The sequence below is a fragment of the Thalia democratica genome, chromosome 5 (assembly GCF_965202585.1).
Source record: "Thalia democratica chromosome 5, ktThaDemo2.hap1.1, whole genome shotgun sequence".
NCBI lineage: Eukaryota > Metazoa > Chordata > Thaliacea > Salpida > Salpidae > Thalia > Thalia democratica.
This window is the reverse complement of record NC_139169.1, coordinates 6751829-6764691: the sequence shown is the minus strand read 5'-3', so window position 1 is coordinate 6764691 and position 12863 is coordinate 6751829. Positions and strand designations below refer to the sequence as shown.

Below are 12863 nucleotides of genomic sequence, written 5' to 3'. Positions count from 1 at the left end.
TTGATGTAAACTTTTACTCAGTTTTTTCTCAATTAAAGTGAACACTATTAAATTAACCTTTAGTTTATGTTAGACACCTAAAAATAGAGCTTTAAAAACTGAGTAGTTTTGAACTTAAGCGCTTTTAAAAAGTATATAAAGCATGTAAATTATTTTCTTTCCTTTTTAAGTTTGAACTTACTTGTTTTTCCTTTTTTTTTCAATTTCTGTAAATATCATTTTTTATTATTCTAAAAGTTATCGTCAACCACTTTTACACTGTACATTTGGCAAAACATTCTATGGTCTTGACCAAAAAAAGAATTTTATTAATTTTTTTATGTATTTTTAAACAATGTAGAAAAAAGCTCTTAATTTAAATATGAATAGCTTTTGAAAAATTTCTGCAACACTAAAGCAAAAATCAGCAGTTTTTAGCGATTTCTGTAAAAATTATATTAGTTTAGAAGAACAAATGAAAAAAAAAAAACTTTGTTAATTTACAATACATTAAAGGATAAAAAACAAAAAATGCCTCAACACTAAATTTTATGAATTATTATAAACTGAAACCAAGCTTCAAAGAACTACAAAGATCAAGAAACATGATAAAAGTTTGACTCAATTAGAAACCATAGAATACAGTGCATTTAAAACTTGCAAGTATATCAAAAAAGATTCAAGATTAGCCTTCATCATTATAAAAAGTATACTTGCACTCAATCCTCATCTTAGAGGTCATTTGTACCCGAAATACAGGACAAGACATTAAACTATATTCATAGAGTATGACTCGATAACTGAAAGGTTTTTTCGTACACCAGGTCCTTGGACCAAATTTTTTTATTGTTCAATAAACAATAAAGATTATTTTGCAAGAATTGAAAGTGGATGAATTTAGCTTGGACGGAAATTTTTTTTTTTAATTTTACTTCTTTATTTTAAACCGTTAGTTATTGAGTCATTTATTTCTGTAAATAAAACTATTGTAAAATATTTATACTTGTGTTTTTTTAAAGTATCATTTTCAAAGTAAGCATTTGATAATGCAAACTCTTGCTTTAATAGTTTAATTATTTTGTATAATATTAATTTAACTTAAAATCTTTAATTTTCAAGTTAAAATCAAACACTTTGTGATTTAAAAAATTCTAGATGTGAAAAAATAAAGTTATTTAGGTTTAGAAACCGCTGTTTACTTATTTTAACAAGGTAAGAAATTAATTAGTATTTTAGTTTATATACTGAGTATTGCAAACAAATTCATAGATAAGTAATAAGCTACTTAGAATATAATATCTAAATATTGATACTTGAAACAAATTGTATTAAGATTTAGCGACATCTTTTACAGTAAGAATAGATTGTTAAGAAGAAAAATAAACTAACGCTCGTTAAAAGAGCAACTCTCGATTATCGAGCTACATATTACTAATAGACTTAAACAGTTTTAGTTATAAAAGGTGTTTTTTAGATTTAAAGACTAATTTTTGAATTAAAATACAAACTATTAATAAGACAAATGAGTATAAGCTACAACATTTAACAAACTTGATAAACAATACTATTTATGTCATACACCGATATCTGCTTAAAAAATACAAGCTTACAAGAAATTTTCTTTGTATCTGGCCATTTAAGAATTTTTACAGTCTAAAAAATAAATAGAATAATTAAGATTGTTTACAATCGAGAGTGGAACAGCTTCATCTTGACTTAAACAACGTAAATAATAGTTACTGGTGTTAAATAAGTAATAATAAATATTCTCTTAGTGCATGTAAATATCCCCTGCTATAATATGGCTTATATATTTAATTTTAATTCAGTCAAATAAAACAAACTTAGAACCTTTTAAAATTAAGAGAGCTTTCTAAGGTGTTTAATAATTTAAATCTTACTACCCTGATATACAACAGTCGTGCACCAGGTCCTTGGACCAATTTTTTTGAGCGCGTTTTTTTTTCGTTCAACAAACAATAACTTTTTATTTAAAAAAAGGTATTTTTTAGAATAATAACATTTCATATGTTTGACTAAACCTTGTTGTAATTTTTACAAGCGTTCTACAAGTTTAAACTATTTTACATTTTAAGAAGATCAAAAAGTAATAATCATAGTTCCGGATTTCGTCTTTATAAACTTATTCTAAAATGTACAGAAGTTGTGTAATCTTTAATTATGAAAACTTCAAAATATTTTTTGTTTGAGAAAACTTAATTGATATATAAAAAGTACCTTACCAGTTAGCTAAACTCAACAATTTAAATATTAACAAATTCAGATGAGTTTCACGTTAATTAAAGAAGTTTAAGTGAGAAAAAAACAAAACTCTGTTTCTCTTCAAAGTTGAAATATACTGTACTAAAAGATGTTCGTAAAATCTGTTTAGCATCAGGTCCATTTACCATACATATATAAGTATCCTTTTTGTGTTCAACAAACTTTTAATTAATCTCATAAGTCAGTGCTTCTGAAATAGGGTTCCGCGACGCCTCTCAGGGGTTCCGCGAAGCCTTTCGAAATTTAAAAAAGAACATTTATTTAATTAAACATTTTATGTAAAATTAAAATTAGGGATTCCGCGGAAAAGTTGAACTTTGAAAAAGGATTCCGCCACTAGAAAAAGGTTCAGAAGCACTGTCATAAGCTAAATATGTAAATACTTACTATAACTGTATTTTAAAGCAAACTATTTTGTTAAAACATTTATGTTTTTAATTTTTGTTACTTGGATATCATAGTTGTATATACTGCCAAGATTTAACACCTTTTACAGTTGCTAAAAGTTAAATGTTGTCTTTAAGGTGCATTTTTTACTATTTTAAGAAAAAAATATTGTTTTAAAATACTTAACAATCTGTAAAACAAACTTTATATCTAATTTACATTCATGAGTATACCTTATGTAAAACTTTCAATAAAGAACTTCAAAAATAAAATTGTCAAAAAAGCATAAATGGTCGATCATAAATTTTTTTTTTAAATATATTCTAGGACCTTGCTTAACAATTTATAAAAAATAACTAGACTAGCAATTCTAAAGTTGAATAAATCTCAAGAGTTATTGCATGAATTTATACATGTACTTATGATTAAAATCTGTATTCATCCTTTCTTTATATTTTTGATGGTTACTAGTTAAACTTCAGATATAAGATTTTTTTAAAGACCAATTTTTTAACGTATTTAAAAACAAAAAGTAAGGGGCTTTCTAGTGCAGTACACGTACCAAAATAAATTCATTTTGAATATAAACATTAAAAATTATGACTTTTTAATAAAAACTACAGGTTGGGTATTAAACGTTTTTACTTTTCGGTTACAATTACAAGCTTTACAATATCTAGTTAATTGAAAACAAACTTGCATTTAAAAAGAGCTTTTTAAATAACAAAATTATTTTTGTAGCAATAAAAGCTTGCTAATTACTCCTAATAAATTTTCAAACTAAATTGTTAATTTACTTTCTTCACTGCTTTTAAACATTTTTAATTTAAGTAACATTTATATCACATTTAACTTTAAGTTAGTGATTTTATTGCCAATTACTTTATAGTTTATCTTTAAATATAAGAGATAAACTTTTTATTTTAATATTTGAAATAAAAAAGTTAATAAATAACAATATAACTATGTCGTAAAAGTCTGAGAAAATATCTCGAAACTTTTTTTTAAAGTCTTAATTTAATACCTCTTTAAAAAGCACTCAATGAACAAATTATTATGTTATAACTAGAATTATTACTTTCTATAGTTATTATTTAATCTTACTAAGCTTCTTATGAATAAAACTTATGATTTAAATTTTTTTAATTCAAAGTTGACTTAATTCTTAAAACTGACGATTAAGTTTTTTGTGAAAATTTAATTTGTACTTGTACCAAAATAAAACCATTTTAGCTAATGTTTTATACTAAATTGCTTGTAATGCTTTTTTTGGATAAGCATTATCACATCTGTACTTAGTTTGAACCTATGTAAGTAAAAATATTACTAAAATATTTAATAAATGGTTATAGGCCAGAGATTCCATATGTTATTTTCATAAACGCCCCCTTGGCAAAAATAAAATAATCACCTCCTTTTATCAAATACCACCCTTTTAATGATTAATTTCTCTTTTACTCTCTCGCTCCTCTAGCTACTACCCATGAGGCGATTTTTCCCATTTAAGGATAAAACTGTTATAAACTATATATTCTTCTTAAAAACTATCTCATCAATACTTGATACAAACTTTTTTTTTCCAGCCAAACCAGTACAGGACTTTGTACTACAAAATTATTAAATAAAATTTTTAGGAAAAAAAAGATTTTATTTAATAATTCCAAAAAATTTGCTTACAAATTGTTTATTTAAATTTCAAGTTATTTTTAATCATACAAACACTATGAATAATGTTGCCATACAAAATATAATATTTAATTTTGTTGAAGGCTTATATTTTATCATGATGTTCATTAAATATAACTTGACTTATATGTTGTCATCAATCTTGACTTATCATCAATTTAAATGAAAAGTCTACATATTTTAAACTATGTAAACAAAGTATTAAAAATCACATCATTATAACAAATCATGACTTGTACAAACAGCATTTAACTTTCTATAAAGTCAAATCTAATAAAAAAAACTTTAAAATAAATTAAAGTTTTATAAATATTTTAAAAAAATAGAGGCGTATTTTTATCTGCAATTATACAATATACTATACATATATAGTCTTCCATAAAATTATTACATATTTTTTTTTTGTTTTTAATTTAATAAGTTTATTAGTTCGATACAACAGAACAACACGACAGCTACAATTTCAAACCCTAAGCGGTAAAATAACCAATAAAAAAAAGTGCTTCTAAAACGACCCTGAAAAATTTCCTACGTATTTTTAACTTTGAAAAGAAGGGGATTTTGTTTTGATTAGGGGTGTTATTGTGGGTGAATAAATAAATTAAACATTTTTGCTTCAGTTTAAGGAGAAGTAATATAAAGGTGTTTTAATTAAGTTGAAACTAACTTAGAAGTCATAGTATTGTGTAAATCTCTGTATATAAAGTGAATAGTTCAGTAATGTACAATATACTGATGTTGATTGGTTTAAAAATATAAGCTGTGATGCTTTTATTTAATGTACAGTTGTTCATAGTACTTGATAAAACGTAAGTGTTAAAAATATTAAAATATTTAAGCTTAAACAACTTTTATTAAGAAAGTAGTAAAATTTATTGCTTCAAAACTTTTTATACAATATTAAAATTGTTAAAAAATTTAATTGGAGCAATAAAATTAAGTATAATTCAAGTACTTTTTAATAATTAATTTTTTAAACCATCAACAGCTTTATAACCAAACTACACCATTATATATTTGTTAATTTACAAATCTTTCACCCTCTTACAAATGGCGTTGGTGAATTGTGAGCACGAAGCTTTGCCTCCCAAGTCTTTGGTTCTGCTTTCTCGGTTGTTGATCGCTTCGAAACATGCCTGCTCTATTCTCCTGTTAGAAAAATATTGTTAAAAACTCATATAAAATATATTATAAATTACTTATGATTTTAGCGCACCATAAACTAGAAAACAAGATATCCGATAACAAAGTATGAATATCAAGTGATAATATATATTTAATTTACACGAAATTATATTGCTTAGTTCTCTTAAAACTAGACTCGTTATTTTCTAAAATTAAAGTCTTTAAAAACAAGGATTTAAAGCTGAATATAAACGGTGAAAATAAAAATTTAAAGATTTTTGTGATAAGAACGTAGACAAGCTTAAAAACTTTTTTTTCTTGCATTAATAGTTTAATTCTTATAGGGTTATAAAACTTTCAATTTCTGCACTCAATTAGAGAGAAAATTCAGTTATTACCTACAGAAAAATATCATTTGAAAAATAATTAAAATTCTAAAAATGCAAGAAAAAAGTTAATATTTCTACAAAAGTTTTCAGTTTAATAAAAAGAATTATTAATTGATGTACATTAATTGAGCTTTGCTAGATACTTTTTTTGACAGTAAAGTGTTAAAATATAAAGATAATAGAATAAAATAGATAAAGGGTTTAAATAAAATGTAATAAACAATATACAAACAGAATATAAGGTGATCATTTAAACTTAATTATTTTCTACAGAGCCCACTGGAAAGGCTTTTAATTAACTTATTAGTAAAACGCGATTTTAAAAATTCTAGAACATATGTTTCACAAAGACAAAAAAATTGTGAATTTTTAATTGTTTGTTTAGATGGAAGATTTATTTTTGCACTCTACAACATTCAATAATCACGTCATAGTGTTTTTATTTTTTGTATAACTTTTGCATCTTCGTTTACAAAAGTGCTATTTGTTTTAAATTGAACCAGTTAAACATTAAAGACAATATTTTTGTCTTTATGAAACATATGTTTTTGAATTTTTAAAATCGCAATTAATTAACATATATATATATACAAATTTAAAGTTAAATAACCTGGCATGATCAAACTCTCCGATATGTCTCAACATCATGATGGCAGACAGCAATAATGCAGTTGGGTTCGCCATATCTTTACCAGCTATATCTGGGGCCGTTCCGTGGACAGCTAGAAATAATTTAATTTATCATTTGAATGTTAATGTTTTTAACTTTATCTTAAAATCAATAAATTAAATCTTTACCAGCTAAGTTGGGTGTTGTCTGTTAATAGCTATTTAGTAGATATTTAATGGTTGCAAACTACTACTCAAAAAACAATAATTAAATTAAAGTTTTAGTTTATAAAAATAATAATGTTTTCTATGCATATTAGTTTAGTCTAGTGTTCAATTTAATTGCAAACACGTAACATTAAAGCAGTATCGTAAAATATTTGTAATTACAATTTAAAATTAGTCAAAAGTTCCAATAAACTTTCAAGCACAAATGTTATATTATTGCTAAATAATAAAATAAAACATTAATTTTAACTATGTTAATAAAGTACAAATTTCAAAATTAATCCAACAAACTTTATTTGGCTCCAATGCTGCCATATTCAATTTAAACATATTTATTCCACATAAATTCATCGATACTCTGCATGAAAAATTAAAAATTTCAAACCAACCTTCAAAAAGAGCCATATTGTTAGCACCGATGTTACCAGATGGGGTCAGTCCCAAACCACCGATGAGTCCAGCGCACATGTCACTGACGATGTCACCGTACAAGTTGGGCATGACCAACACGTCGAACTTTGTCGGGTCCTGGACTATGTTGAGCGACAAAGTGTCCAAGTACAAATCGTTGAACTCTATCTCTGGGTTCTTCTCAGCGGTTTTCCTGTTTAATTTTTTTTTGAACTAATATATATCTTTTTAAATTTTTAAAATAAATTACAGATATCTTAACTTTATTTTATCACAGATGTTCTTGTGCTAAAACTTTATTCCGACTAACGGCGTTTCACTGCTCTCAAATTAACTTTATTTTATATATTTTTCGTTTAATAATTACTTAATAATTATTTCTTCTTTGTTGTTTTGCTTTTTATAGGTTTATTAACTTTATTAGTATATATATAATTATATAATATCGTTTTATGCTTTATAAATTTGTTTATCTATAATTCTAAAATTACTTTGTTTATTGTTTAAGTACAGGACATTGAACTCAACCGTTACTGTTTTTCTTGGGAAGTAACTGTTTGATAAGTACTACACTAGATGTTTTTCATGTAGAGACTATATTTTATGGTCAGGTACACAATTTAGTATATAATTAAAACTTAGCCTTTTGTTATCTATGTTGTAAAAAAAACTATTTAGTTCGTTTTACGCACAATGCTTGTACGGGTAATGTATTAATGAATATGTATTTATTTGTCTCGGTACAAGTAGAAATAGAAACGTGGCTGTAACTCAGGGTTGCCAATTTTTTTTGAATTTTTTTTCCAGGTTTTTAAAAGGACACGTTTTTGGGTGTATTTGTAGTTTAAAATTGAGTTTAAGGTAAAAAAATATGCTGAGTAGTATAAAAACATTGAAAAGTGTAAAGCTACTTTTTATTTTTTTTTAATGTTTTTGATGATGACAAAAAGTTTATATCTATATGGCAGATGTTTCGCGTCAAATTAAAGTTTTACTACTTAACATAAAACAATTGTTCAAAATTCCAGGTCTTCCAAGTTTTTCCTTCAAAATTCCAGGTTTTTTTCAAAAGTTCAATTACAGGTTTTTTAGCCTAAGTTGTCAAATTCCAGATTTTCCAAGATTCTAGGTTTTGTGGCAACCCTGTTTATATCAAACTATAACATCATTTGAAACTTTTAATGACTGTAGCATTGAGTTGTGATGATTTTAGTCGCTCCTTTTGCTCAAGTCATCAAATATTAATTAAACTTAATGTGTTTAAAAGGGTTGTCAAGTGCATGTTAGGAAAAAATAAAATAAACAAACTATAAATCTTTTATCAGTAGGTTTTAGGTATTTTATAACTTTTTTATTTTATAACAAATACTTAAAATGTTGCTAGTAAATTTACAAAACTATTTGTTTTGATTCTGTTTAAGTATAGACTAAGCTATAAAACTTAAAGTTGTGCTTTTTTTTAAATTTTATCTAATTACAGAAACTTAATCATTCAAAATGTAAATATATTATATTTAAGATAATTATTTACAACTAGATATATTTTCAACTTATTAAAGATCACATACCTGCATATTACTGCTTTTACATCTTGCTTAGAAACTTACTTAAGTATAACTAATGTTGCTTTAATACAACAAAAATATTTGTTATGAAATTTTCAAAATTTAACACAACATACCTGCAACACCTCAAGAAAAGTCCGTCACTCAATCGGTGAATGTTGGCTTTGTGCACGGCAGTCACCCTCTTTCTACCGTTCCTCTTCGCATATTCGAACGCGTATTCAGCGCATTTGAGCGATGCTTCCTCAGTGATCAGCTTGATCGACTGCACCACTCCGTCAATTATGCTGTGCTCAATACCACTATATTCACCTGGTAGGATAATACTTATTACATTTTAATACCATGCACTCATTTTTTGTTAAATATATACTTAATGGATGAATTTAATTTCAATATTAAACAAGTTCCAAAAATTAAGCACATCCATAAACTGAAAGTTTTAAACAAACTTCAAATGCTGTAAGTAAAACTAAAAATACCAGTTGAAGTTTTATCTAATTATTATTAAATTTCAATACAGATAATAGATTGTTTTATTACAAGTAAATATCAACACTAGCTACAATCGATTTGTACCAATTGCAAAGGATTTATTTATTTAGCATTTAACCAAAAATTAATCAGAATCTACAACTTTAAATGAAAATCAAATAAAAACTTCACGTTAAAAATAATTATAAATCTCACCTTGGGTGTTTTCCCTGATTGTGACCAAATCAACATTGTCGTAAGCTGTTTTGTAACCCTTCAATGACACGCAGGGTCTGACGTTGGCGTACAAGTCGAAAGTCTTCCTTAGCAACAGGTTCATCGAGGGGTGACCTGCGGCGATTGGGGTGGCCAGGGGTCCCTTCAACCCAACACCGTTACGCCTGACTGAGTCCTGGGCATCCATGGGGATCATCCATTTGCCACCAGGTCCTTTCTGAGCTTTCACTGATCTGGAGATTTTTTAAGTTAAAATGAAACAGAGGTACCCATTATCTTAAATATACAATGCTTTCAGGAATCTTTTAATCCATACTTAATTAAATGCTTTTTATTTATATTATTTTCTTATTTTCATCAACTTTTATTTTCAGAGAATTTTTCTTAGTTATACAAATGTTTTAATCATATTTAGTTAAATTTATTTACTAGTAACATTTTAAACATTATCACAAACCACATATATTATTAGTAAAAGGTATTTAACTATTTTTAAATCTTATTTTTTTACCTTTCTTCCCAGTTAACAGGGGCTCCAGCGGCATCAAAGATTTTCATTACTGAATCAGCAATTTCTGGACCAATACCATCTCCTATAAGTTAAAAATACATATTAGTACTTACATAACGATATATTACAAAAATGAAATTTCTATATATTAACTGAAACAACTGAATTAGCTATTTTTTGATTCATACCACTTCTTGTTACCAAAAAAATATTAGAACCTAAAACATCATAACAATATATTATAAAGTTAGTTTTGAATTAATAAGTTAAATTTACTCACGAAATAACTGAATCATTTATTCTTGAAATCAATACTGTCTTCTGTTAAATAGATGTAAATTTAAGTAACCAAACAAGGTTCTTCTTATTTATACAAAATATATCACCAGTTTATAATAAATTGGTAAAATATAGTAATATATAAAAATTTGAAACAGTTATTGTTAGTCAAACTTCAATTAAGTATTATAACTACATTAATTATCATATTAAAACATAAGAGACATCTTAAAAAACTAGACTATTAATTACTACATGGAGTTATTGTACATAGAACAGTTTTGTGACACATACTGCATATTAAAAAAAAACTTAGCTTGAAAAAATAAATCTATTGCAAATATTTTTATAACAAAAACATAATTATAATTTGGCACTTACTTATATATTTCAAAAGTCTTCGTAAAACAAAATTCTTAACCTTTTTTTCTCATCAAAACTTTTACTTTAACCAATACAATAGATTGATTGCAATATAGCATTCAATTGAAAAATTTAAACTTTTAAAACTATTGTTTTAAAAAAACAACTTGGTAGAAAAAAATAAGTTCCAAAGATGCTTTTAAAATTTGTAGCATATGAATAATTTATGCACATTTAATTAGTTTTGCTGAAAACTTCAAAAAACAACAAACATTAAATTACTCACAAATGCCAAGTTTTTTAGTTCTCAAATTGAAAAAAAAATGTGGCCTTAAAAATAACTTGAATCTAAAATATTTTATAAAATTTCTTATTCTATTAATTAAACAATCAAACCTGGAATCAAAGTGCAAGTTTTTATAGCTTTGCTTTTGGGCACTGCAGGTCCCTTTGAAGCAGAAGCCGCAGAAGAGGCACATTTCTTGTCCTTGGACGAAAAGGTTGGCTGGGCCTTGGTGCCAAAATGGCTGGACGCTGCCACGGCTTGCCTGCTGACAGTTGTCATGACGATGGAACCCATTGAAGACAGTTTGCTCATTATTGCCACCATGCTGATAGTTTATTTAGTATGATTCTATATAAAATAGTTTGGATAAAAAAGCTATACACTACTTAACAAAAAATATTGTATATATATATACACTTAAACTTTATTTTATTTATTAAAATTATGAGACATGAAGTTTCCTACAAAATAATTCCTAAAAAATATATGTTTTGTATTATGACATGTTTGATATTATTTTATCAACAAAGTGGGCACAAGTTTTTAGAAAAGTTGTTTCAGATTTACTTATCTTATTTTATGGCTTTTAAAACACAACTCTTTTTGTCATTTCTTAATATTAGATTAAATTTGAGGTGTAAAAAATATCATACATCAATTTACAGCTAATGTGCTCTACTTATATGTTTTTCTATCCATTTGTAAACTATGTAAGCTTTTGCAAATTGTAGTCATAAGACTGTTTTAAACCTTTGTAATAATATATTATAAATAGTCGTATTGCCTAGTTACAATTAAGGGCATAGGGGGGGGGGGGGGGGTAAACACCCTTTTTTGGTTTTTGATCTTATTTTATATAGTTTTTACTAAGTTACAAGATGCTTTTTACAGATTTTAAAAATTCAAAATAATTTTTGAGATATAGCCGGTCAAAGTCGGAGGCAACAATAGGTTTCTTATGGGAGGCGCAAACTAAAACAGCAAAAATAGACTATTTCACTAAAAATCTATCTTCTCCTACGTTTTTTGAGATAACTACCTCAAACTTTCAGGAAACGTTCCTTGATATATTTAGAAAATTCTGTCAGAAGGAATTTTTAAAAAATTGAAAAATAAAAATTTAAAAAAAAAAATAAACAAAAAAAACAGTTTTTTTTTAGTTTTTTTATTATAAAATTTTTATTTTTTAATTTTTTTAAAATTCTGTTCCGACAGAATTTTCTAAATATTGCAAGGAACATTTCCTGAAAATTTGAGGTAGTTAGCTCAAAAAACGTAGGAGGAGATAGATTTTTAGTGATTTCTAGTTATTTGCCGTTTTAGTTTGCGCCTCCCATAAGGATCCTATTGTAGCCTCCAACTTTGACCGGCTATATCTAAAAAATTATTTTGAATTTTTAAAATCTGTAAAAAGCATCTTGTAGCTTAGTAAAAACTATATAAAATAAGATCAAAAACCAAAAAAGGGTGTTTACCCCCCCCCCTATGCCCTTAAATATCAATTTAAATTTTTCTGTTTTCCTTACTTAAGAAGTACTTACAACTTTTTTTAAACTTTTAGTCAGCTAAGTGTGTTTGTAACAATTACAAATATCATATAATTTAAAACTGGTTTGACTAGCAAATTAATTGTTCTATATACAATACCGGATATAGTTGTTTAAATCAATTTCAAAATAAATAACATTTGTACCAAGCTACTTTTGTAAAATATGGAAATATAAAAGTCAATAAATATTTTTAATCTTTTACAAATTTTTATATTTTAATCAACCAATTTTTTACCTCTTTGTTTTTAAGGTTTCTTATATAAAGCTATGTATGCTTATATATGAAAGTTCAAAGTATAAACTATTGTCATAACTATAAAATTTTCATTAAATATTTTAGATAAACATTGTCACTTTAGTAAACACTTTTGTACAAGTTTGCCTTCTTTTTAGAAATTTAAAAGATCATTTAAAAGTCTATCTACTGACTTGTTTGCTCAGTAAGAATTCTATTTTCAAAATTAACTCTACAAGTTTCAAAACTTTAACATACTCAATTTA

The 12863-nt window shown here is 25.8% G+C and overlaps 1 protein-coding gene across 1 annotated transcript; it reads right to left on the bottom strand.

Annotated features, from left to right (window-relative positions):
• Positions 1 to 4738: 4738 nt before the first annotated feature.
• Positions 4739 to 11156, bottom strand: LOC145837188 (isocitrate dehydrogenase [NAD] subunit alpha, mitochondrial-like). Its single transcript, XM_082944957.1, has 7 exons — positions 10923 to 11156; positions 9885 to 9966; positions 9353 to 9606; positions 8779 to 8974; positions 7076 to 7290; positions 6460 to 6571; positions 4739 to 5484 (listed from the first exon to the last, which is right to left on the bottom strand). Exons 1-7 carry the CDS (start codon positions 11134 to 11136, stop codon positions 5361 to 5363), a joined length of 1197 nt encoding a protein of 398 aa, XP_082801083.1. The 5' UTR covers positions 11137 to 11156; the 3' UTR covers positions 4739 to 5360.
• Positions 11157 to 12863: the final 1707 nt, after the last annotated feature.